The following is a 25119-nucleotide window of genomic DNA, read 5'->3' as shown; positions in this document are numbered from 1 at the left end:
ACCAGCAGGTCATTGCCAACTTCAAGAAACTGTACACAAAAGCTATGTTTGAAAGGTGCTTTTTAGTGACCTCAGAAACTCAATTGACTCTAAGAGAGTTTTGGAGAGATCACTTTAGCATCCTCAATTGTGTAATCATTATAGGTAAGGCTTGGGAGGAAGTGACTGAGAGGACCTTGAACTCTGCTTGGAAGAAACTGTGGCCAGAATGTGTAGACAAAAGGGATTTTGAAGGGTTTGAGACTAACCCTGAGAATCCTATGCCAGTTGAGGAATCCATTGTGGCATTGGGGAAGTCCTTGGGGTTGGAGGTTAGTGGGGAGGATGTGGAAGCGTTGGTGGAGGAGGACAATGATGAACTAACCACTGATGAGCTGCTAGATTATCTTCAACAGCAAGAGGCCAGACCTGAGGAAACTGCTCCGGAGGAGGGGATAGAGAAATTGAAAAAGTTGCCTACTTCAAAGATTAAGGAAATGTGTGCAATGTGGCTTAAAGTGCAAACCTTTTTTGATGAAAATCACCCTCACACAGCTATTGCAAGCTGTGCTGGTGACTATTACACTGACAATGTTGTGAAACACTTTAGGAATGTCATAAAGGAATGGGAGGTACAGGCCTCTATGGACAGATATGTTGTGTGGCAGAGGTCCAGTGGCTCTCAAGCTGGTCCTAGTGGCATTAAAAGAAGAAGGGAAGTAACCCCAGAAAAGGACTTGCCACCTCAAGTCCTAATGGAAGGGGATTCTCCTTCTAAACATTAACACCATCCACACTCTCCCCTCCTCCTATCCCATCAATTATCACCAGATCTTCAATAAAGGTAAGTGTCATGTAACTGTGCATGTCTTCTTCAGTTTGTGTGCATTAAAATTAATATTTCATGTGGTAAAATTTTTTTTCATGCTTTGGGGTGTCAGGAACGGATTAATTTGATTTCCATTATTTCTTATGGGGAAAATTAATTCGGCTAACGATAATTTCGCCTAACGTTGAGCTCTCAGGAACGGATTAATATCGTTAGGCGAGGGTCCACTGTATATTATGTTTGGTAGCAGAGCAGGTGTTGCGCAACTTAACATTAAGATCGACAACACTCTAATTGCCAAACATAATGAGGGCAAATTCCTAGGCCTATACCTCGACAACAACCTGAATTTCAGCACCCATATCCATCACATAACAAAAAAAGTATCCAAAACAGTTTGGATCCTCTCCAAGATATGATACTACATGCCGCAAAATGCCCTTCTCACACTATACCATTCACTCATTTATCCTTACCTCACCTGTGCTATTTGTGCTTGGGGATCAACTGCAGCAACACACCTAAAGCCAATAATAACCCAACACAAAGCCGCAGTAAGAATAATCACTAAATCCCATCCCTGGCAACACCCTCCCCACTCTTCATAGATCTAAACTTACTCCCTGTTCAGAACATCCACACTTACTACTGTGCAATCTACATCTACAGGACCTTAAATTCCAATATTAACCTTGACCTAAAATGCTTTCTTGATAGTTGCGACAGGACCCACAGGCATAACACCAGACACAAACATCTCTAGGACATTCCCCGTGTCCGACTAAACCTTTGCAAAAATTCAATGTATGTCAAAGACCCTAAAGTCTGGAACACCCTACCTGAAAACTCTAGAACTCCAGACATATTCATCACCTTCAAAACTACTGTTAGAAAACATCTTATCTCCCTGATACACCCTGTCAACTAACTACATAAAAACCACCTGGTGGTTCACACTTTCACTCACCCATTTAACTATAAGCACAGAAATACAAATCTTAATCTTAAAATAATGAATCCTAACTAGTCATAAGTTTGCCTGTGATACTCCAATATAGAAACTATGTTATTTTTTTATTATCACACTGGCCGATTCCCACCAAGGCAGGGTGGCCCGAAAAAAAAAAACTTTCACCATCATTCACTCCATCACTGTCTTGCCAGAAAGGTGCTTTACACTACAGTTTTTAAACTGCAACATTAACACCCCTCCTTCAGAGTGCAGGCACTGTACTTCCCATCTCCAGGAATCAAGTCCGGCCTGCTGGTTTCCCTGAACCCCTTCATAAATGTTACTTTGCTCACACTCCAACAGCACGTCAAGTATTAAAAACCATTTGTCTCCATTCACTCCTATCAAACACGCTCACGCATGCCTGCTGGAAGTCCAAGCCCCTCACACACAAAACCTCCTTTACCCCCTCCCTCCAGCCTTTCCTAGGCCGGCCCCTACCCCGCCTTCCTTCCACTACAGACTGATACACTCTTAAAGTCACTCTGTTTCGCTCCATTCTCTCTACATGTCCGAACCACCTCAACAACCCTTCTTCAGCCCTCTGGACAACAGTTTTGGCAATCCCGCACCTCCTCCTAACTTCCAAACTACGAATTCTCTGCATTGTATTCACACCACACATTGCCCTCAGACATGACATCTCCACTGCCTCCAGCCTTCTCCTCGCTGCAACATTCATCACCCATGCTTCACACCCATATAAGAGCGTTGGCAAAACTATACTCTCATACATTCCCCTCTTTGCCTCCAAGGACAAAGTTCTTTGTCTCCACAGACTCCTAAGTGCACCGCTCACCCTTTTCCCCTCATCAATTCTATGATTCACCTCATCTTTCATAGACCCATCCGCTGACACGTCCACTCCCAAATATCTGAATACATTCACCTCCCCCATACTCTCTCCCTCCAATCTGATATCCAATCTTTCATCACCTAATCTTTTTGTTATCCTCATAACCTTACTCTTTCCTGTATTCACTTTTAATTTTCTTCTTTTGCACACCCTACCAAATTCATCCACCAATCTCTGCAACTTCTCTTCAGAATCTCCCAAGAGCACAGTGTCATCAGCAAAGAGCAACTGTGACAACTCCCACTTTATGTGTGATTCTTTATCTTTTAACTCCACGCCTCTTGCCAAGACCCTCGCATTTACTTCTCTTACAACCCCATCTATAAATATATTAAACAACCACGGTGACATCACACATCCTTGTCTAAGGCCTACTTTTACTGGGAAATAATTTCCCTCTTTCCTACATACTCTAACTTGAGCCTCACTATCCTCGTAAAAACTCTTCACTGCTTTCAGTAACCTACCTCCTACACCATACACCTGCAACATCTGCCACATTGCCCCCCTATCCACCCTGTCATACGCTTTTTCCAAATCCATAAATGCCACAAAGACCTCTTTAGCCTTATCTAAATACTGTTCACTTATATGTTTCACTGTAAACACCTGGTCCACACACCCCCTACCTTTCCTAAAGCCTCCTTGTTCATCTGCTATCCTATTCTCCGTCTTACTCTTAATTCTTTCAATAATAACTCTACCATACACTTTACCAGGTATACTCAACAGACTTATCCCCCTATAATTTTTGCACTCTCTTTTGTCCCCTTTGCCTTTATACAAAGGAACTATGCATGCTCTCTGCCAATCCCTAGGTACCTTACCCTCTTCCATGCATTTATTAAATAATTGCACCAACCACTCCAAAACTATATCCCCACCTGCTTTTAACATTTCTATCTTTATGCCATCAATCCCGGCTGCCTTACCCCCTTTCATTTTACCTACTGCCTCATGAACTTCCCCCACACTCACAACTGGCTCTTCCTCACTCCTACAAGATGTTATTCCTCCTTGCCCTATACACGAAATCACAGCTTCCCTATCTTCATCAACATTTAACAATTCCTCAAAATATTCTCTCCATCTTCCCAATACCTCTAACTCTCCATTTAATAACTCTCCTCTCCTATTTTTAACTGACAAATCCATTTGTTCTCTAGGCTTCCTTAACTTGTTAATCTCACTCCAAAACTTTTTCTTATTTTCAACAAAATTTGTTGATAACATCTCACCCACTCTCTCATTTGCTCTCTTTTTACATTGCTTCACCACTCTCTTAACCTCTTTCTTTTTCTCCATATACTCTTCCCTCCTTGCATCACTTCTACTTTGTAAAAACTTCTCATATGCTAACTTTTTCTCCCTTACTACTCTTTACATCATCATTCCACCAATCGCTCCTCTTCCCTCCCGCACCCACTTTCCTGTAACCACAAACTTCTGCTGAACACTCTAACACTACATTTTTAAACCTACCCCATACCTCTTCGACCCCATTGCCTATGCTCTCATTAGCCCATCTATCCTCCAATAGCTGTTTATATCTTACCCTAACTGCCTCCTCTTTTAGTTTATAAACCTTCACCTCTCTCTTCCCTGATGCTTCTATTCTCCTTGTATCCCATCTACCTTTTACTCTCAGTGTAGCTACAACTAGAAAGTGATCTGATATATCTGTGGCCCCTCTATAAACATATACATCCTGAAGTCTACTCAAGTCTTTTATCTACCAATACATAATCCAACAAACTACTGTCATTTTGCCCTACATCATATCTTGTATACTTATTTATCCTCTTTTTCTTAAATTATGTATTACCTATAACTAAAAAGGGCTCCCATTATCATTTACACCTGGCACCCCAAACTTAACTACCACACCCTCTCTAAAAGTTTCTCCTACTTTAGTATTCAGGTCCCCTACCACAATTACTCTCTCACTTGGTTCAAAGGCTCCTATACATTCACTTAACATCTCCCAAAATCTCTCTCTCTCCTCTGCATTCCTCTCTTCTCCAGGTGCATACACGCTTATTATGACCCACTTTTTGCAGCCAACCTTTACTTTAATCCACATAATTCTTGAATTTACACATTCATATTCTATTTTCTCCTTCCATAACTGATCCTTCAACATTACTGCTACCCCTTCCTTTGCTCTAACTCTCTCAGATACTCCAGATTTAATCCCATTTATTTCCCCCCACCGAAACTCCCCTACCCCCTTCAGCTTTGTTTCGCTTAGGGCCAGGACATCCAACTTCTTTTCATTCATAACATCAGCAATCATCTGTTTCTTGTCATCCGCACTACATCCATGCACATTCAAGCATCCCAGTTTTATAAAGTTTTTCTTCTTCTCTTTTTTAGTAAATGTCTACAGGAGAAGGGGTTACTAGCGCATTGCTCCCGGCATTTTAGTCGCCTGATACGACACGCATGGCTTACGGAGGAAAGATTCTTTTCCACTTCCCCATGAACAATGGAAGAAATAAAGAAGAACAAGAGCTATTTAGAAAAAGGAGAAAAACCTAGATGTATGTATATATATATGCATGTGCGTGTCTGTGAAGTGTGACCAAAGTGTAAGTAGGAGTAGCAAGATATCCCTGTTATCTAGCGTGTTTATGAGACAGAAAAAGAAACCAGCAATCCTATCATCATGCAAAACAGTTACAGGTTTCTGTTTCACAGTCATCTGGCAGGACGGTAGTACTTCCCTGGGTGGTTGCTGTCTACCAACCTACTACTGCCAAAACAAAAGCATTCACATTGCTAAACTCACAAACTAGTATTCAGTCACTTAGTATTTAGTCAACTTACTCCATAATTTGTAATAATTTAGGATTAAGAATTAATCTAAGTTTGCCTGAAATGCCTAGCTAGGTGTTCTAGTGGCCCCCCTCTGTAATTAGTATTTTATTATATGTAAACCACACAATAACCAAAATCTGTAAACCCCGCATTGTAATCCTTATAGAGAATGATTGATTGATTGATTGATCACAACCACCACCACCATCACACCCACTACCACCCTCTACTACCATCACACCCACTACCACCCTTTACCACCATCACTACCACCCTCTAGCACTTATCACAACCACTACTACCCTCTACCACCATTATTGCCACCCTCTACCACCATCACAACCACCCTCTACCACCATCACTACCACCCTCTACCACCATCACTGCCACATTCTACCACCATCACAACCACTAGCACAAGGACATAAAAAACCAATGCTACAAACTAGCAATACCATGGGAGATAGTAAACAAGGGGATGCCCCAAGAAATAGTGAAGATAAATTACCAGAAATAACTGGTGAAGACTCCATTGTTAGTAATAGTGCTGAAGATAGAAATGAGACAGGAAAACACACACCAGTAGGGGATAGAGTCACAAAAAACCAAGGCAAACAGAAACCAGTCCTATACAAATTCTATGCACTTGGTAACTGCAGGCATGGAATATCTGGAAAAACAGATGGGACATGCAACTTTGACCACCCCAGAAAATGCTGTGCCCATATGACAACAGGAAAATGCAGCCTTCCTTCCTGTAATCTTTTCCATCCTGAAATGTGTCATTCTTCAGTTCAGGAAAGACAGTGCTATAACTTATATTGGCAGGCACACCACCTAAAGGGCACAAAAAGGTACAAAGCATCCAGACCATGGGAAAACCTGGGTAGCCACGGCCACTCCAGGGAGAAAGGCTTTTTAGCTCCAGGAAGGGGAATAAAAAAAGCTGGCAGGAAATGACGAAAATCATACACCAACTCCAATCATTTCTGGAGTGGAATCACAGTCGATGACCTCCACTCCAAAACAACAGATATTAGTGACAGCAAAAAAAAAGATAACTCCCCCATCCCATACGACCAATCCGACAACATTCGTCTTTGCAAATATACAGGGTCTAAAGCCAGCAACGAACAACAAAAACCATTCATCCATGGACTGCTCAAAAAGTCAAACGCAATGTTCGTAGTTTTTACAGAGACCCACATAAAGGATCACTTGGACAATGAAATATGGATCCCAGGTTATTGTGGCTGTATACAAGCCTCCGGATGGAATGTCCCAACAATTCCGGGAACAGCTTTTGACAATTGACCACTGTCTAGAAAATCTCTCAGCTCCTGCCCCCAACATCTTGCTCCTGGGGGATTTCAACCTAAGGCACCTAAGATAGAGGAATATAGCAAATAATGTTGTAGCAGAGATAACACCAGGAGGCAGCTCAAATGAAAACTCGCACACACATGCGCTTTTAAATCTCTGCACCAAATTCAACTTAAACCATCAAATAATAGAGCCTACAAGATTGGAGAATACACTGGACCTCATCTTTACTAACACTGATGATCTGATATGTGTCACCATATCAAAAAAATATACATACTCAGATCACAACATAACAGAGGTTCAGACATGTATGTGCAGGGCCCCAGGCTTGACAAAATGTGATTAGTCATGAGGGAGCCTTCATCAAATTCAACACTCAATAACAAAAACGAAGTGGGACCAAATAAACCAAGTCCTAAACGATATAAACTGAGAAGATAGTCTAAGCAACAAAGATCCCAACCTATGTCTAGAACATTACTGTGGTACTCGAGGTATGCTCAAGGCACATTCCTTTAAGGAAAAGGAGATGTAAACTAGAAAGAGAAAGGCACTCCCTATACAGGCAAAGGCAAAGAATAACAGAGTGGCTAAAAGAGGCCAATATATCTGCAATATGTAAGGAGACACTGGTCAGGAAAATAGCAAACATCGAACTAAAGCTAAAGGAATCTTACAGGAGTCAAGAAATGCGGGAAGAACTAAAAGCCATAAATGAAACTGGAAGAAACCCAAAGTATTTCTTTTCTTATGCCAAATCTAAGTCGAGAACAACATCCAGTATTGAGCCCCTTCTTAACACTTTGACTGTCGCAAGCCCCTTTCTGAAACTGTCATTCTATGTCGCAAAATTTTGGGGAAAAAAAAAAATATTTTTTTCTTATGAAATGATAGAGAATCTTTTTCCGATGGTAAAGACACCAAAAGTACGAAATTTGGTTGAAAACTCATGGAATTACGCTCCCGTGAAGTTAGCAGTCTCGGTGACATATACGCATCAGCAATTTTGCCGATTTTGAGCCCTGTTTTTGGCCAATTCTGCTGTTCCAGTTGACCAAACTCATAGCTATTTCTTTAGAACTCCATTTTTTCTATCAGTTGAGTACAAGAAACCACCCATTTACTGATTTGAACTACCCAATAAAGTGGTTACAAATTGGCAATTTGGCCAATTTTGCACAAATTAAAAAAGATGCCAATTTCAAAATAGGGTCCAGAATAAACAATGTAGACATTCTTGGTACTACAATAACATATCCTCTGTTCATTAGTCACGTCTCTAGGCCCCTCTTATATTACTATTGCTTTCTATTTTGATTTTTTATTCATACAAAAAATACAAAATTTACTGTTATGCAGACTACTGCATTATTGTAAAAATGGTATAAATAATATCAGTGCACTAGTGAAAGAATATCAGACTCCCCAGTTGACATGTACTGGACGTGTGGTATGATTTGCTTACTCCTGAACATTGGTAAAAATCGAACATTTCTGCTACTTTGAGCTCAATTTCAAGGTCGTTTTCATTGTGAAATTAATCAAAATAATCTCTATTTCTATAACATGTTTTCCATTTTATCACATGAAACCATGAAAACGAGAATACAACAATAAATACTATATGAAAATACACCTCAAAATCAGCGTTTTAATCCAAAAAAACAGTCAGTTTTTTTCTCATTATGCACTGCGTGCTGCAGGATTTTTTTTATGTGGTGCACACTGACCACACAGACCCATTCTCTCACATGTGGGCCTACCAGCTTTCTCCTGCTTGATTTGAAGCCGCTATAATTTATGCATATTAATACGTCCGAAACACTGGCTTGTAAGACGTATGTATACGACCAAAACAGTCAAAGGGTTAAACAAAATGGGTCCTACATGGATGACAGCAAGGAAATGAATAAGCTACTCAAGTCCCAATATGACTCGGTTTTTAGCGAGCCGCTAACCAAACTGAGAGTTGAAGACCTAAATGAATTCTTCGTGAGAAACCCACAGAATCTGGTAGACACAAATCTATCTGATATTATTCTGATGCCAAATGACATGCCCATGCACTCTGCCCCAGGCCCAGATTCATGGAACTCCATGTTCATCAAGAATTGCAAGAAGCCCAAATCACGCGCTTTTAACATCCTATGGAGAGGGAGCCTGGACATGGGTCATCCCACAGCTGCTAAAAACAACAGACATAGCCCCAATCCACAAAGGGGGCAGTAAAGCAATAGCAAAGAACTACAGACCGACAACACTAATGTCCCATATCATAAAACTCTTTGAAAGGGTTCTAAGAAGCAAGATTGCCACCCATCTAGATACCCATAGTTACACAACCCAGGGCAGCAGGGGTTTAGAGCAGGTTGCTCCTGTGTGTCCCGGCTACTGGACCAATATGACAAGGTCCTGGATGCTTTAGAAGGCAAACAAAATGCAGATGTCATATATACAGACTTTGCATAAGCCTTTGACAAGTGTGACCATAGTGTAATAGCACACAAAATACATGATAAAGGAATAACAGGAAAAGCTGGCAGATGGATCTATAAATTCCTAGCAAATGGAACAAAAATAGTAGTAGTAAACAGAGTAAAGTCTGAGGCGGCTACGGAGAAAAGCTCTGTTATACAAGACACAGTACGCACTCCCATCTTGTTCCTCATCCTCATATCTGACATATGGTGCCCCATGGCCTGATCGCTAAAGCTCTCGCTTCACACGACGAGGGTCTGTGCTCGATTCCCAGCATAGGTAGAAACATTAGGGGTGTTTCTTTACACCGGTTGTCTATGTTCATCCATCAGTAAAATGGGTACCTAGGAATTAGTCGACTGGTGTGGGTCACATCCTGGGACAAGGGCCTAATTTGCCCGAAATGCTCTGCATACCAAGGGGTTTTCTATATAGTAGTATGTCACTGATGTTAGCTAGGCCTGTATACCATGTACATGTACCTGTAGTAAATAAAGATATTATTATTATTATTTTTATACAAGGATATAAGCCACAGTGCCGTGTCTTCCTCTGCAGATGACATCCAAATTTGCATGACAGTCTTTCATTGAAGACAGCAAGTCTCCAGGTGGACATCAACCAAATCTTTAAGTGGGCCAAAGAAAACAATATGAAATTCAATGAAGAGAAATTTTAACTACTCCGATATGGAAAACGTGAGGAAATTAAAACTGCATCAGAGTATAAAACAAATTCCAACCACACAATAGAGCAAAAAACTAATGTAAAAGACCTGGGAGTGATCATGTCAGAAGATCTTACCTTCAAAGACCATAACATTGTACGTATCAATCACATCTGCTAGAAAAATGACAGGATGGATAATGAGAACCTTCAAAACTAGGGATGCCAAGTCCATGATGACACTCTTCAGGTCGCTTGTTCTATCTAGGCTGGAATATTGCTGCACACTAACAGCACCTTTCAAGGCAGGTGAAATTGCTGACCTAGAAAATGTACAGAGAACCTTCACGCCACACATAACTGCGATAAAACACCTCAATTACTGGGAACGCTTGAAGTTCCTCAACCTGCACTCCCTAGAATGCAGGTGGGAGAGAGACATGATCATATACACTTGGAAAATCATAGAGGGATTAGTACCAAATTTGCACATGAAAATCACTCCCTATGAAAGCAAAAGACTCAGCAGATGATGCAACATCCCCCCAATGAAAAGCAGGGGTGCTACTAGCACAATAAGAGACAACACATAAAGTGTCATGGGCCCCAAACTGTTCAATTGCCTCCCAGCATACATAAGGGGGATTAGCAATAGACCCCTGGCTGTCTTCAAGCAGGCACTGGACAGGCACCTGAAGTCAGGACCTGACCAGCTGGACTGTGGTTCATATGTCAGTTTACATGCACCAACAAGATCCACCATGAGGCCTGGTCACAGATTGTGCCACGGAGGCATTGACCCCCGGAACCCTCTCCAGGTATACTCCAGGTACACCTCTTGATTTCTCTTTTTCTCATTACTGTCTGCAAAATATTGTCAATTTGGAGCCTGAAGTAAACACTCTTATGTTTTAAATTATATCACAAGAAGAAAAATAAATACCTGTCCTTTGAGGTCTCTGTTGCTTATTCACTGCTGCTTCCTTTTGGCGCTTGAAGTCCTGGCGTAATTCTTCCCTAAGCTCTTCTGGAATAGCTTTCAGAAAACTTTCATCCACCTACAAAAGCAACAATCATTAGTCTAATGCAAGGAGATATGCTAAATAATGTAAATTTACTTTCAGAAAATGACTTTAAAATCAGTGGAATACAGTGGAACCTCGGTTTTCATGATAAACCTTTCTAAAAAGTCTGATGAAAACCGAATCGTATGAAAACTGAAGCAATATTTCCCATAAGAAATAATGTAAATCCAATTAATCCATTCCAGACACCCAAAAATATTAACAAAAAGTACATTTTATAGAGAATAACTATAGTTTTACATACAAACATTAATGAGAAATAAATATAAATGAATAATGAAATGGATAAATGAACATTTAACATCACTTTTACCTTTATTGAAGACTCTTGTTGGTGTATGGAAGATGGCGAGGAGGGAAGAGGGAGGAGGAGAGGTTATTGTTTTTAAAGGGAATCCCCTTCCATAAGGATTTCAGGTATCAAGGCCCTATCTGGGGTCACTTCCCTTCTTTGTCTTTTACTGGCACTAGGATCAGCTTGAGAGTCACTGTACCCCTGTCACAAAAAATCTGTCCAGAGAGGTCTGTTTCTGGCATCTCTCTAAGATTTGCCTACAATGAGACAAGGCATTGTCCCATTAACTCATGGTTAATGAATTTACTAAAAATTTATACGAATAAACACAAAATCACATGAAAATTCAGTTACAGTGTGGGTTGTTCACTGAATGGTAGCAACGGGTGTACTGACACTAGTGGGCAGTCATGGCTTTGTCTCAAGAGAGAGTTAAAGAGGTAAACAAGGGTAACGTGTGATGTCGTCACTCATTTTGACCCATACAAGCTCTAGCATGCGAGTTGTATTCCAAACCATTGTCGTATACCATGCAAAAATTTTTGCATCCCAACAGGACATAAACCAAGTTGGACTTATTCCAAAGTGGATGAATACCAAGGTACCACTGTATAAAGGATATATATATCAGATTTCAACACACAGCATCAAAGGAAAAATTCTCTCATAGATTGGCGCATGGATAATCAATTTTATTATTATTATTGCTATTATTATTTTTTAACACAACGGTCATCTCCCACCAAGGCAGGGTGACCTGAAAAAGAAGGAACAAAGTTCTTCCTTTTACATTTAGTAATTTATACAGAAGGGGTTATTAGTTCCTTGCTCCCAGCATTTTAGTCGCCTCTTGTGACACGTATGACTTACAGAGGAAGGATTCTTCTCCACTTCCCCATGAAGTTATTATTGCCAGTATATTCTTGGAGAAGTGTTAAACATGCTGTGGTCATACATTACCTAAGAAATGGAAAATAACAGACCAACATACAATTGGTTTGCATAAATACAAAATCTACCTATTTACCATTTTCAAATTACTGTACCAAAAATTATCTAAATTACAACAAAGAAATGTAAGATGATTATACATTTTACTCATTGGAATACATGTTGAATCAGATTTTACAATTAATGAACAAGTATAATGCATATATATTCATTCCATTGGCATTCCAAGGTCCTGCATAGAGCCCACATTTAAGGTGATTTTGGAAGGTTCTAGGGTTCAATTGGCATATAAAATTGTTGTCAATGACTCTAGGCAGTATGGGAAACTCTTTGTCATCTTCAAGTAATTATTCAGAGTGCCCTAACTCCTTTCCAAGGAAAGTGAGGAATTCAGATGTGAAGCAGTACTGCTCCAGACTTGGGAGAGGGGGTTTCCCAATATTTTTCAATCACTCATAAGAGGGAATAATGACTATTTGGACTTACTTTCATCATTCATTAAAAATATGGCCCACAATTAGGAAAAAATCTGCTGACTGCTGTACTAAAGAATATAAACATAAATCAAGAACACCACTTAAAAATAAGGAAACCCAAATTGTAAACACACCTGAGAAAAACTAGTAATTAATGCTTCATTTTGTGCATCTTCTGAAACAAGTGAAGAGTTACTATTGCAATCTGCCTCTTCAGCAATTGTGGCAGTAGCAATTAAGTTACCACTGGATCTTCTCTCACTGTGTTTCTGGCAGTCATCTTTAGTGCTGTATGGAACATCCTTTCCACTCTCATTTACTGCTATAAAATCTTCTAAATCATTTCCTCCACTTAATTCAACAAAATGTGATGTCAAAGTACCTTTTCCAGGAATCCTAGGCACCTTTGCAAAGTCAGACTCTTGTGTAGATGATTTCTTGGCAGGTTGTACGTAACCTGATGTACTTGGTTTTGGTTCCTCAGTTATCACCAATCTGTCACCACCAGCAACCCCATCACCAAGTGTTGGAATAATATAACCCTGCTGACTGTACTCAGCTATTACTTGGTCTCTTATCTCTTTAGGAAGAGCCATGAGAACTTCAAGGTCAATGTTGTCTTTTTGTGAAGTTTCGTTTGTTAGAGACACTTGTGCATCACCACTTGGTGCAGGTACAGCAGTACTAGATCCTAGTAGTGCCCCTGGTGTTTTTGAGTGAATTTTTTCTCCTGCCACTTGCTTCAAGTGGCAGAAGCCTACATTGATATGAGAAAATTTATTATCCTCAAAAGTTGTGTGATCGGTTGCTGTAGAATTTATGGGACTGATGGAAGGGCTAACTGTCTTGTTGGTGCTGCTCTTGGCTATTAGAAAGTTTTTAATAGAAGTTCCACCAGATCCAAAACCTCCCGATGAACCTTGGTGCCCCTCCAGACGTGACACCTGTAAGGCACAGAACATGTACTGTATTATATCAAATTCATTCTTGTTATTATTATATGGCTTAAAAAACACAAGAATATATTTCTGTATTAAATCTGTATGTCTTATAATCACAAAATTAACAATAATTTAAAAAGTAATACTTAAAACCCTTTCCTTTCATACTGTTACATCAGACTTTCCTCATCAATCATAAATTTTTACAGTATCAATGGTCTTACAAACAACTTAAAGTTTTGCTAAAGTTATGAATGAAAGGTTAAAGCAAAGCAGTGATGTGAGGCTTTATGCTCTTGGATGTAAACAAAGTAACCTGATGCTCAGACTCTTACCTACAAAACATTCTAGACCTACAGATTCTCCTGACGTCTTTCTTAACTTCAACACATCAGCCTTCATTTCTCTGCCCAACTTATCACCATTCATCTCTAATGTGCAGTGCTGAACAAACCTTCCCAGCTCAGTGCTTCCCTGGACCTATCACATGACTAAGAAAGTTTTGCTACACTTCACCTAACACATGGCTTTAATAATATATGGAATATAATGAAATTAGATATGGAATATAATGGCTTGGGAAAGCATCTCCAATCACAACATGGGTGTCTATAAGAAGACAGGTTCAATGTATCGAACAATAAATTTACAATCACTTTTCAGGAAAGCATTAACTTCATAAATGGGAGGACCTACTGCATATAGATGTTAATTTTTTAATACACTGGCTGTTTCCCACCAAGATAGGGTGATCCAAAAAAGAATAAGCATTTCCACCATCACTCAATCCACCACCATCTTGACAGAGACGTGTCTACATTGTAGCTCAGATGCTTCTCCAAACTGTAATATCCCCACCCCTCCTTCAGAAAGCAGGCATTGTACTTTCCACCTCCAGGACTCAAGTCCAGCTAACTGGTTTCCCTGAATCCCTTCATAAATGTTACTTTGCTCACACTCCAACAGCACATCAAGTCATAAAATCACTTGCCTCCACTCCTATCTAACACACTCACAACACACCTATTGGATGTTCAAACCCCTTGCATACAAAACCTTCTTTACCCCCTCCCTCCAACCTTCTCTAGGATAACCCCTACCTCTCCTTCCCTCTGTTACAGATTTAAACATCCTCCAAGTCATCCTATTTTGCTATATTCTCTCTAGATGTAAAACCTACCTCAATTACCCCTCCTTAGCCCTCTATTATTATTTCTTAGTTATGGGCTTGGTCATGGTTTTGGTGATAATTTTTGAAATATTTTGGGTTACCTAGTGTGACCCAGTTTGACACAGTCAAAACTTCAAATTAAGTATGAACAAAAAAAAAAATGAACACACTTGGATCCCAACATTAAGTACGAACACATGAAGAGTGTACACACCTGGATCCCAACACCCCTGAAGTCCTGAGGCTGAACCTTTACTTGGTGCAGCAAAGACAATGCCTCTCTGTAAATATTAATGAAGTTAGTTAAGCTAATCAACCATAAATCATGAAGAACAATAAATTACATATTGCTGAAAGATCATCTGAATATTGCACTTAACCCTTTAAGGGTTCGTGCCATTGTTCTACGGGTTTAAGGGGGGAGGCGGGCAATTTTCCGCGCGCGCTCACCGAAAAATCGAAAAAATATGGAAATTGAGTTATATATACTGAAAAATAGCTCAACTCTTTGGCAACACAATGGTACCAGAATGAATCTTCTACGACGTTTCTACAAGAAATTATAGTCATTTATATCAGGTATGGTGACGGCGATGTTGGTACCGAGTCTGCTCACGGCCTATATATTTTTTGGAGTTATTTTCTTGTTTTTTATCGCCTTTTCTTGCATTATTCTTTCTAATATAATAACTGACTATTTGGCATCATAAAACAGTAGGTGGAGCTTATCGGCAGACTTAGTGACTACCGGGAACCAGACGGGAACGCTCAGCAGTGTTCCTGCTCCCGAGGTGCCAGCCAGGAATCACCCATTATTTCGCTTATATCAGCTTATATATCAACTCTACGGCTTATTTGTCTATCAGAATTGATCTAATATGATATAATAAACACTCTAAATAACATACAAACATGTTATATACTCTAGACTGAATAAAATAGGCCATAATATGGCCCAGAGATTATCGGGAATATTTCGATATAAAAGTGTAACTGGTCACCCTGTCGTCTCTGAGTAAGAGAAAACGGTGTTTAGAGGCTAACTGCACTAGAACATCAGTTTACTAAGAAATACACCCAAACAAACGCGATTTTCGCGAAAAATTTTTTTTTTTTTTTTTGAGACGGGGGCCGGCCGGCGTTCCCGGCCGATATCTCGGAAGTAACTTATTCACCTATAATTTGATGTGGGTCCTTTATTACTTAATTAAATGGAATAATATTCACAGATATTGTAGAATAATGATTTCTCTTATTTTGACCGTAGAATTTTTGGAAATACAGTGGACCCCCGCATAGCGAACGCCTTGCATAGCGAACAATCCGCATAGCGAACGCTTTGTTCGCTGAAATTTTGCCCCGCATAGTAGACAAAAAACCGCTCAGCGAACTTCGTCCGAGACGCGTCCAATGTGGGCCCTCGGCCAGCCTCACATGTGCCGCCCGTCCCATTGTTTACCAGCTAGCCTCCGCGGTAACATTCAAGCATACACTCGGAATATTTCGTATTATTACAGTGTTTTCGGTGCTGTTTCTGGAAAATAAGTGACCATGGGCCCCAAGAAAGCTTCTAGTGCCAACCCTGTGGTAAAAAGGGTGAGAATTAGTATGGAAATTAAGAAAGATTTTGAAGGGTTTGGGGCTAACCCTGAGAAGCCTATGCCAGTTGTGGAATCCATTGTGCCTACTTCAAAAATTAAGGAAATGTGTGCACAGTGGGTTGAACTGCAAACCTTTATGGATGAAAATCACCCTGACACAGCTGTTGCAAGCCGTGCTGGTGACTATTTCAATGACAATGTTATGGCCCATTTTAGGAAAGTCTTGAAGGAACGGGAGGTACAGAGCTCTATGGACAGATTTGTTGTGCGACAGAGGTCCAGTGACTCTGAAGCTGGTCCTAGTGGCATTAAAAGAAGAAGGGAAGTAACCCCAGAAAAGTACTTGCTACCTCAAGTCCTAATGGAAGGGGATTCCCCTTCTAAACAGTAAGAAGATAATGCTCTCCCCTCCTCCCATCCCATCAATCATCACCAGATCTTCAATAAAAGTAAGTGTCATGTAATTGTGCATGCCTTTTTCAGTTTGTGTGTACTAAAATTAACATTTTTTTGTGGTAAAAAAATTTTTTTTTCATACTTTTGGGTGTCTTGCACGGATTAATTTTATTTCCATTATTTCTTATGGGGAAAATTAATTCGCATAGCGAACATTTCGCATAACGACCAGCCCTCTTGCACGGATTAAGTTCGCTATGCGGGGGTCCACTGTATTCCAAATACTTCGGGAGTTATGTGGGAGTAAAGGGCAGATTTTTTTGCCATATTCCAGATACTAACAAACTTTATTTTTTTGTGAAATAACGATAAGGTATTTAGAGGGAAATCTTACGGTCCGAATTAGTATTAGCATTGTACTCTCGGCACCAAGTGTCCAAACCACCTTACGTAGCCGCATATAAGAGTTACATCAACATCAAGGGCATTTTCAGTAAATCAGTCTTTTCTCAGTTGTTGTTTGAGGTATATTTTTTATAAATATTTTCAAGAAAGAGTGAGAACACTTTGTCTTGTGCACCAAAACTGGAGAAAATCGGACGGTAAATAAACGAGTTACGAAATTTGCCCTGTAGCCCCCTTAAAGCCAGGGCCCATGCCATAGTACTATGTGATGAACTCAGCTCACTCACATAAGCTGTGAGTGGTAAATTTGGGCCTAGATACAAGAGAGTGGCTCTATGTGGTAAGTGTGCACGTAAAAAAATATCCTACAATATGAAAAAAAAATGTTATGGAGGGAGTAGTAGGTAATTTTGGGGTGCCAGGGGTAAATGTAAATGGGGAGCCTTTAATTGAGCTATGTGTAGAAAGAAATTTGGTAATAAGTAATACATATTTTATGAAAAAGAGGATAAATAAATATACAAGGTATGATGTAGCACGTAATGAAAGTAGTTTGTTAGATTATGTATTGGTGGATAAAAGGTTGATGGGTAGGCTCCAGCATGTACATGTTTATAGAGGGGCAACTGATATATCGGATCATTATTTAGTTGTAGCTACAGTTAGAGTAAGAGGTAGATGGGAAAAGAGTAAGGTGGCAACAACAAGTAAGAGGGAGGTGAAAGTGTATAAACTAAGGGAGGAGGAAGTTCGGGCGAGATATAAGCGACTATTGGCAGAAAGGTGGGCTAGTGCAAAGATGAGTAGTGGGGGGGGGTTGAAGAGGGTTGGAATAGTTTTAAAAATGCAGTATTAGAATGTGGGGCAGAAGTTTGTGGTTACAGGAGGGTGGGGGCAGGAGGAAAGAGGAATGATTGGTGGAATGATGAAGTAAAGGGTGTGATAAAAGAGAAAAAGGTAGCTTACGAGAGGTTTTTACAAAGCAGAAGTGTTATAAGAAGAGCAGAGTATATGGAGAGTAAAAGAAAGGTGAAGAGAGTGGTGAGAGAGTGCAAAAGGAGAGCAGATGAAAGAGTGGGAGAGGCACTGTCAAGAAATTTTAATGAAAATAAGAAAAAAATTTGGAGTGAGTTAAACAAGTTAAGAAAGCCTAGGGAAAGTATGGATTTGTCAGTTAAAGACAGAGTAGGGGAGTTAGTAGATGGGGAGAGGGAGGTATTAGGTAGATGGCGAGAATATTTTGAGGAACTTTTAAATGTTAAGGAAGAAAGGGAGGCGGTAATTTCATGCACTGGCCAGGGAGGTATACCATCTTTTAGGAGTGAAGAAGAGCAGAATGTAAGTGTGGTGGAGGTACGTGAGGCATTACGTAGAATGAAAGGGGGTAAAGCAGCTGGAACTGATGGGATCATGACAGAAATGTTAAAAGCAGGGGGGGATATAGTGTTGGAGTGGTTGGTACTTTTGTTTAATAAATGTATGAAAGAGGGGAAGGTACCTAGGGATTGGCGGAGAGCATGTATAGTCCCTTTATATAAAGGGAAAGGGGACAAGAGAGATTGTAAAAATTATAGAGGAATAAGTTTACTGAGTATACCAGGAAAAGTATACGGTAGGGTTATAATTGAAAGAATTAGAGGTAAGACAGAATGTAGAATTGCGGACGAGCAAGGAGGCTTCAGAGTGGGTAGGGGATGTGTAGATCAAGTGTTTACATTGAAGCATATATGTGAACAGTATTTAGATAAAGGTAGGGAAGTTTTTATTGCATTTATGGATTTAGAAAAGGCATATGATAGAGTGGATAGAGGAGCAATGTGGCAGATGTTGCAAGTACATGGAATAGGTGGTAAGTTACTAAATGCTGTAAAGAGCTTTTATGAGGATAGTGAGGCTCAGGTTAGGGTGTGTAGAAGAGAGGGAGAATACTTCCCGGTAAAAGTAGGTCTTAGACAGGGATGTGTAATGTCACCATGGTTGTTTAATATATTTATAAATGGGGTTGTAAAAGAAGTAAATGCTAGGGTGTTCAGGAGAGGGGTGGGATTAAATTATGGGGAATCAAATTCAAAACGGGAATTGACACAGTTATTTTTTGCTGATGATACTGTGCTTATGGGAGATTCTAAAGAAAAATTGCAAAGGTTAGTGGATGAGTTTGAGAATGTGTGTAAAGGTAGAAAGTTGAAAGTGAACATAGAAAAGAGTAAGGTGATGAGGGTATCAAATGATTTAGATAAAGAAAAATTGGATATCAAATTGGGGAGGAGGAGTATGGAAGAAGTGAATGTTTTCAGATACTTGGGAGTTGACGTGTCGGCGGATGGATTTATGAAGGATGAGGTTAATCATAGAATTGATGAGGGAAAAAAGGTGAGTGGTGCGTTGAGGTATATGTGGAGTCAAAAAACGTTATCTATGGAGGCAAAGAAGGGAATGTATGAAAGTATAGTAGTACCAACACTCTTATATGGATGTGAAGCTTGGGTGGTAAATGCAGCAGCGAGGAGACGGTTGGAGGCAGTGGAGATGTCCTGTCTAAGGGCAATGTGTGGTGTAAATATTATGCAGAAAATTCGGAGTGTGGAAATTAGGAGAAGGTGTGGAGTTAATAAAAGCATTAGTCAGAGGGCAGAAGAGGGGTTGTTGAGGTGGTTTGGTCATTTAGAGAGAATGGATCAAAGTAGAATGACATGGAAAGCATATAAATCTATAGGGGAAGGAAAGAGGGGTAGGGGTCGTCCTCGAAAGGGTTGGAAAGAGGGGGTAAAGGAGGTTTTGTGGGCTAGGGGCTTGGACTTCCAGCAAGCGTGCATGAGCATGTTAGATAGGAGTGAATGGAGACGAATGATACTTGAGACCTGACGATCTGTTGGAGTGTGAGCAGGGTAATATTTAGTGAAGGGATTCAGGGAAACCGGTTTTCTTATAGTCGGACTTGAGTCCTGGAAATGGGAAGTACAATGCCTGCACTTTAAAGGAGGGGTTTGGGATATTGGCAGTTTGGAGGGATATGTTGTGTATCTTTATACGTATATGCTTCTAAACTGTTGTATTCTGAGCACCTCTGCAAGAGCAGTGATAATGTGTGAGTGTGGTGAAAGTGTTGAATGATGATGAAAGTATTTTCTTTTTGGGGATTTTCTTTCTTTTTTTTTTGGGGTCACCCTGCCTCGGTGGGAGACGACCGACTTGTTGAAAAAAAAAAAAAAAAAAAATGAAAAAAAAAAAAACTGTGACCGGGTTTTTGGTTTAAAACAGCGAACTTGTGGTGTATTTTTGCATGGCTTTTACGAGTGTATTCATGGTTTCTTGGTCTCCTTTGACAGAATCGAAGATATATTACAGAATTAGAGATGATTTTGATTTTTTAGGTCTGGAAATACCTTGAAATTGAGCTAAAAGTAACAGAAATGTTCAATTTTTGCTGATGTTTAAGAGTAAACAAATCACATCACGCATCCAATATACATCAACTGGTGGATCAAATAAGTGTTCACAAATGCAATGATATAATTTATACAATTATTACAATATTCCAATACAGTAAATATTCTAGTTTTTGGTGTGAATACAAATTCACTGTGTGAATAAAAAATCAAAATGGAATTCATGTGTAAAGCCTGGAAATGTAACTAATGAACAGATGAAATGTTATTTTAATACCAGGAATGCCTGCATTGTTTATTTTGGACCCTGTTTTGAAATTGGAATATTTTGAAATTTGTTTGAAATTGGCCAAATTACCAATTTCTGATCACTTTATTGGGTAGATGAAATAGATGACTGGGCAGTTTCTCATGCTCAATCAATAAAACAGAAGGCATACTTGCAAAATAGCTAAGAATTTGGACAATAACAATGTAATTGGCATAAAATAAGTATCAAAATGGGCAAAATTGCTGATGTGTAAATATCATTGACACAACAAAATTCATGATGCAGAATTTCCTCAATTTTCCATTAAATTTTGTACTTTTGTTTTATTACCTTCAGCAAAAGATTCTCTACAATTTTATAAGAAAACATACCAAAATTTTTTTTTTAAATTCTTGGACCCTGTGGACAAGTCTCAGAACAGGGGTCTGGACCCTGAAAGGGTTACTTAATTTCTAAAACAAAATGCTTTCATTAACATTTGATGCACTATAAAAACCACTGAAAACATTGATAAATTATAATTTACCACAAAACTCATCACATCATCTCCCACTAATAAATACAGTAGAAACCTCCAATGCAAAGTACTGGCCAAGTAAATGTACATAACTGCAACTTTGTGAAATTTGGGTTTGACACCCTGTTGTACAATGCATTCATTACGTCAGTGTTATAAATGACTTCTCACCTCTCTATGATAGATGATGAAGAAGTTGCTGAGGATATGGACACAGACTTTGCAATATTATCACAAACACCATGACCCATAAACTTAGCTGTCTCTACTGGAGCATCCTTTGCACGTACCTGAAAGAATATGATTTTGACTAGATATGGAGACAAATGGTATGAAGCCAACAAATGGTCAAAAAACACAACTGTGAAACAGGCTTCTTCATTCAATGGCTAGGTTGCAGTATGGATGGACTGTGAGAAAGTGGCACTGCAGGAAGCCTACCAGTCCTTCTGACAACCTGTTTATGTAAGACAAGTTGAGCTATAGGTTTGGAAAAACTGAAAACTTCTTTATTCTGCTGGATTGTATTTCATGTTCAGACTGGCACAGCTTCAGACATCTGTGTCGTGTTTTGTGCATTTCCTTCATGACCAGCTGAGCGCCCTTCCCGGATACCAGAAGTGCAGTCTGGTCCCTATGCATCATGCAGGCATTATTTAAGTTGTTAGCCCTGCAGGTACACTGATGTTCTTCCAACCTGAACTGAAGGCTACAGGAGGTCTCTCCAACATATTTCTGGTCACAACTGCCACATGGAATGATGAAGAAACTTCCATTATCATGGTTTTGCCAGTTGTCTTTTTGCCTGGTCAAGTTATTGATGGTGCTGGATATGACAGTGGTAACACCTATGTTGTTCTTGGCAGGGGTTTGTGTAATATATCCTGTGGTGTGGCTTGTAGCAAGAATGAGTATTCTGTCTGTTATTCTCCAGTTCTGACAAAGTTAAGATTTTGCATGCACAATCCATGCAGTCCCAGATGGTGTGTGAAGGAAATTTTTGCATCCAGAAAATCTTTAAGAATACTGCATTCTTCCACCAGGAATTCTGGGCTGGCATATGCCAATGAGTGGTTGTGGTGTACATAGTAGTGTATCATGTCATTCTTGTTAGTAGGTGCAGAGTTCAACCCAAAGGCAGATAAGCTCATTCTTGAAGCTGAATGGCCCCACTTGCAATTGCTGTAGGGGATTTTCCTAAGATTTCTAGAAAGCTCAGACCTCAACCATCTGTTGCAAGGATCAAAAGATTGTCCTGCAGTTGGCATCGTATATTTCTGCACAGACTGTATATAGAGAGCTCACACTTGTTTGGCTTGAGAGTGGTCAACAAATGTAGGTGAGGAGGAGGCCTGCAACCTGATCCCTCCCTCCCCATATTTTTTTTTTTAACACACCAGACAACTCCCACCAAGGCAGGGTGACCCAGAAAAGAAACACCTTCAAAGTTTTTCTTCTAACAATTTCAGGGTCGGTGCTGTATATCTACGGCTTTGAAGCCAGGGTCCAAATCTATACCATGAGCTCAGCTCACTCAGATAACCTGTGAGCAGTAAATTTGGGCCTAGATATGAGAGAATACATCTATGTGGCAAGTGTGCACCACATAAAACAAATCCTGCAGAACGCAGTACATAATGAGAGAAAAAATGAGACCGTAATTTTGGATTAAAACAGCAACTTTGCGGTGCTTTTTCCTATGTTTTTTTTACAGTTGTATTCACGATTTCTTGGTCTCACTTGATAGAATGAAATATATATTACAGAAATGGAGATCATTTTGATTGGTTTTAGTAGTGAAAATGACTTGAAACTGAGCTCAAAGTAGTGGAAATGTTCAATTTTTGCTGATGTTCAAGAGTAAACAAATGTCGTCACGAGTCTAATACATGTCAGCTGGTGAGTCTATGTTCACAAATGTGGTAATATTAATTATACAGTGGTCCCTCGTCTATCGTCGTTAATCCGTTCCTGGAAGTGTGACAATTATCGATTATCGAATCAATTTTCCCCATAAGAAATAATGTAAATACAATTAATCCGTTCCTGACACCCAGAAGTATTAAAACAAAAAAAATTTTTACATGAAATATAGATGTAGAACATAAACAATACAATGGGACATGATGAATGAAACATTAACAGCATAAAACTTACCTTTATTGGCGATTTTTCTTAGTGTATGGAAGACTGGAGGAGGAGAGAGATTGGATTAGTTACTGTTTGGAAGGGGAATCCCCTTCCATCAACACCTCAAGTACCAAGTCCTTTTCTGGGGTTACTTCTCTTCAAGTTTCTTAATGCCACTAGGACCAGCTTGAGAGTCACTGGAGTCCTGTCTCGCAAAAAAAGTGTCCAGAGAGCTCTGTCTCTGGCGTCTCTTTAACCCTTTGACTGTTTCCGACGTATAAATACGTCTTAAGAGCCAATGTTTCTGACGTATTTATACGCATAAATTCTAGCAGCTTCAAATCAAGCAGGAGAAAGCTGGTAGGCCCACATGTGAGAGAATGGGTCTCCATGGTCAGTGTGCACCATATAAAAAAAATCGGGGAGCCAGTGGTGCATTGTGGGAATGCCATTTCAGTTGTCATTTTTCAGCATGTCTAGCGGTAAGAAATATGTGATTCCCCAGCAAATCTGGGACTCTTCTCTTCCCAAGTGATGCTCTAACACAGATGGAAGTGTCAGTGAAGATCAATTTCATGATTTGGAGGAGTTTGAGACCAAAAGCAATGGAGGAGGAGGAGGGGGAGGAGGGGAGGAAGAGGAGGAGGAGGAGGAGGAGGAGGAGTGAAGGAAGAGGAGGAGGAGGAGGAGGAGGAGGAGAAGAGGAGGAGGAGGAGGAAGAAGAAGATGTAATAATATTGTTCCCTTGAAGCAAGAAAAAAAAAAGTCCACCCCATGACAGTGACAAGATAAGGGGAGATAACATCTGATAAGAGCTGACTTTGATGAGCGTAAAGGAGGGTAATACGTATTACATGACCATCGCCCTCCCTTTGTTTTTGCTGGTACACAAACATTTCTGTCTGTCTATTTGTCTGTCTGTCAAGCTCCCTGTCTGTCCATCTAGCTCTCTGTCTCAGAGAGAGCCACAAGACTGTGTCATCACGTTTACTCACATCTTCAAGCAGAGTATAGCACTTTGTCTGGATTTCTTGGGTTATCCTAGGTAATTTACACTATGTATACTTGTATTTATGTGTACCTGTGAGACAGAGATAGGCAGACAGATAGAAAGAGAGACAGATTGAAAGATATAGAATGAGGGAGAAAGATAATTAGATAGAATGGAGGAGGGGAAGCAGCATCCGACCCCATTGTTTTGACAGGCGGTAGGGGTAGTGACTAATGAGACAATATGTCACTTTGACAGCTGCCGACTTCTGACTCAAAACAATTATAAGCCACACACTCGCACACAAGACAAGGAGGAGGAGGAGGAGGAGGAGGAGGAGGAGGAGGAGGAGGAGAAGGAGAAGGAGAAGGAGAAGGAGAAGGAGAAGGAGAAGGAGAAGGAGAAGGAGAAGGAGAAGGAGGAGAAGGAGAAGGAGAAGGAGGAGAAGGAGAAGGAGAAGAAGAAGAAGAAGAAGAAGAAGAAGAAGAAGAAGAAGAAGAAGAAGAAGAAGAAGAAGAAGAAGAAGAAGAAGAA

The 25119-nt window shown here is 40.0% G+C and overlaps 1 protein-coding gene across 3 annotated transcripts in view; it reads right to left on the bottom strand.

The window, feature by feature from the left end:
* Positions 1-25119, bottom strand: part of LOC128690534 (DNA repair protein Rev1) — a 142640-nt gene that overhangs the window by 64082 nt on the left and 53439 nt on the right. For all 3 annotated transcript variants that reach the window (XM_070089653.1, XM_070089651.1, XM_070089652.1), the window contains exons 8-11: positions 21636-21754; positions 15100-15166; positions 12908-13717; positions 10910-11024 (exon numbers count right to left, since the gene is read on the bottom strand). In XM_070089653.1, the coding sequence (XP_069945754.1) occupies positions 10910-11024; positions 12908-13717; positions 15100-15166; positions 21636-21754 (1111 nt within the window). The remainder of the gene's footprint in view (positions 1-10909; positions 11025-12907; positions 13718-15099; positions 15167-21635; positions 21755-25119) is intronic.

Source organism: Cherax quadricarinatus, chromosome 29 (assembly GCF_038502225.1).
Source record: "Cherax quadricarinatus isolate ZL_2023a chromosome 29, ASM3850222v1, whole genome shotgun sequence".
NCBI classification, from domain to species: Eukaryota; Metazoa; Arthropoda; class Malacostraca; order Decapoda; family Parastacidae; genus Cherax; species Cherax quadricarinatus.
The sequence above is the reverse complement of the archived record's forward strand: the minus strand, read 5'-3'. Positions and strand labels throughout refer to the sequence as shown.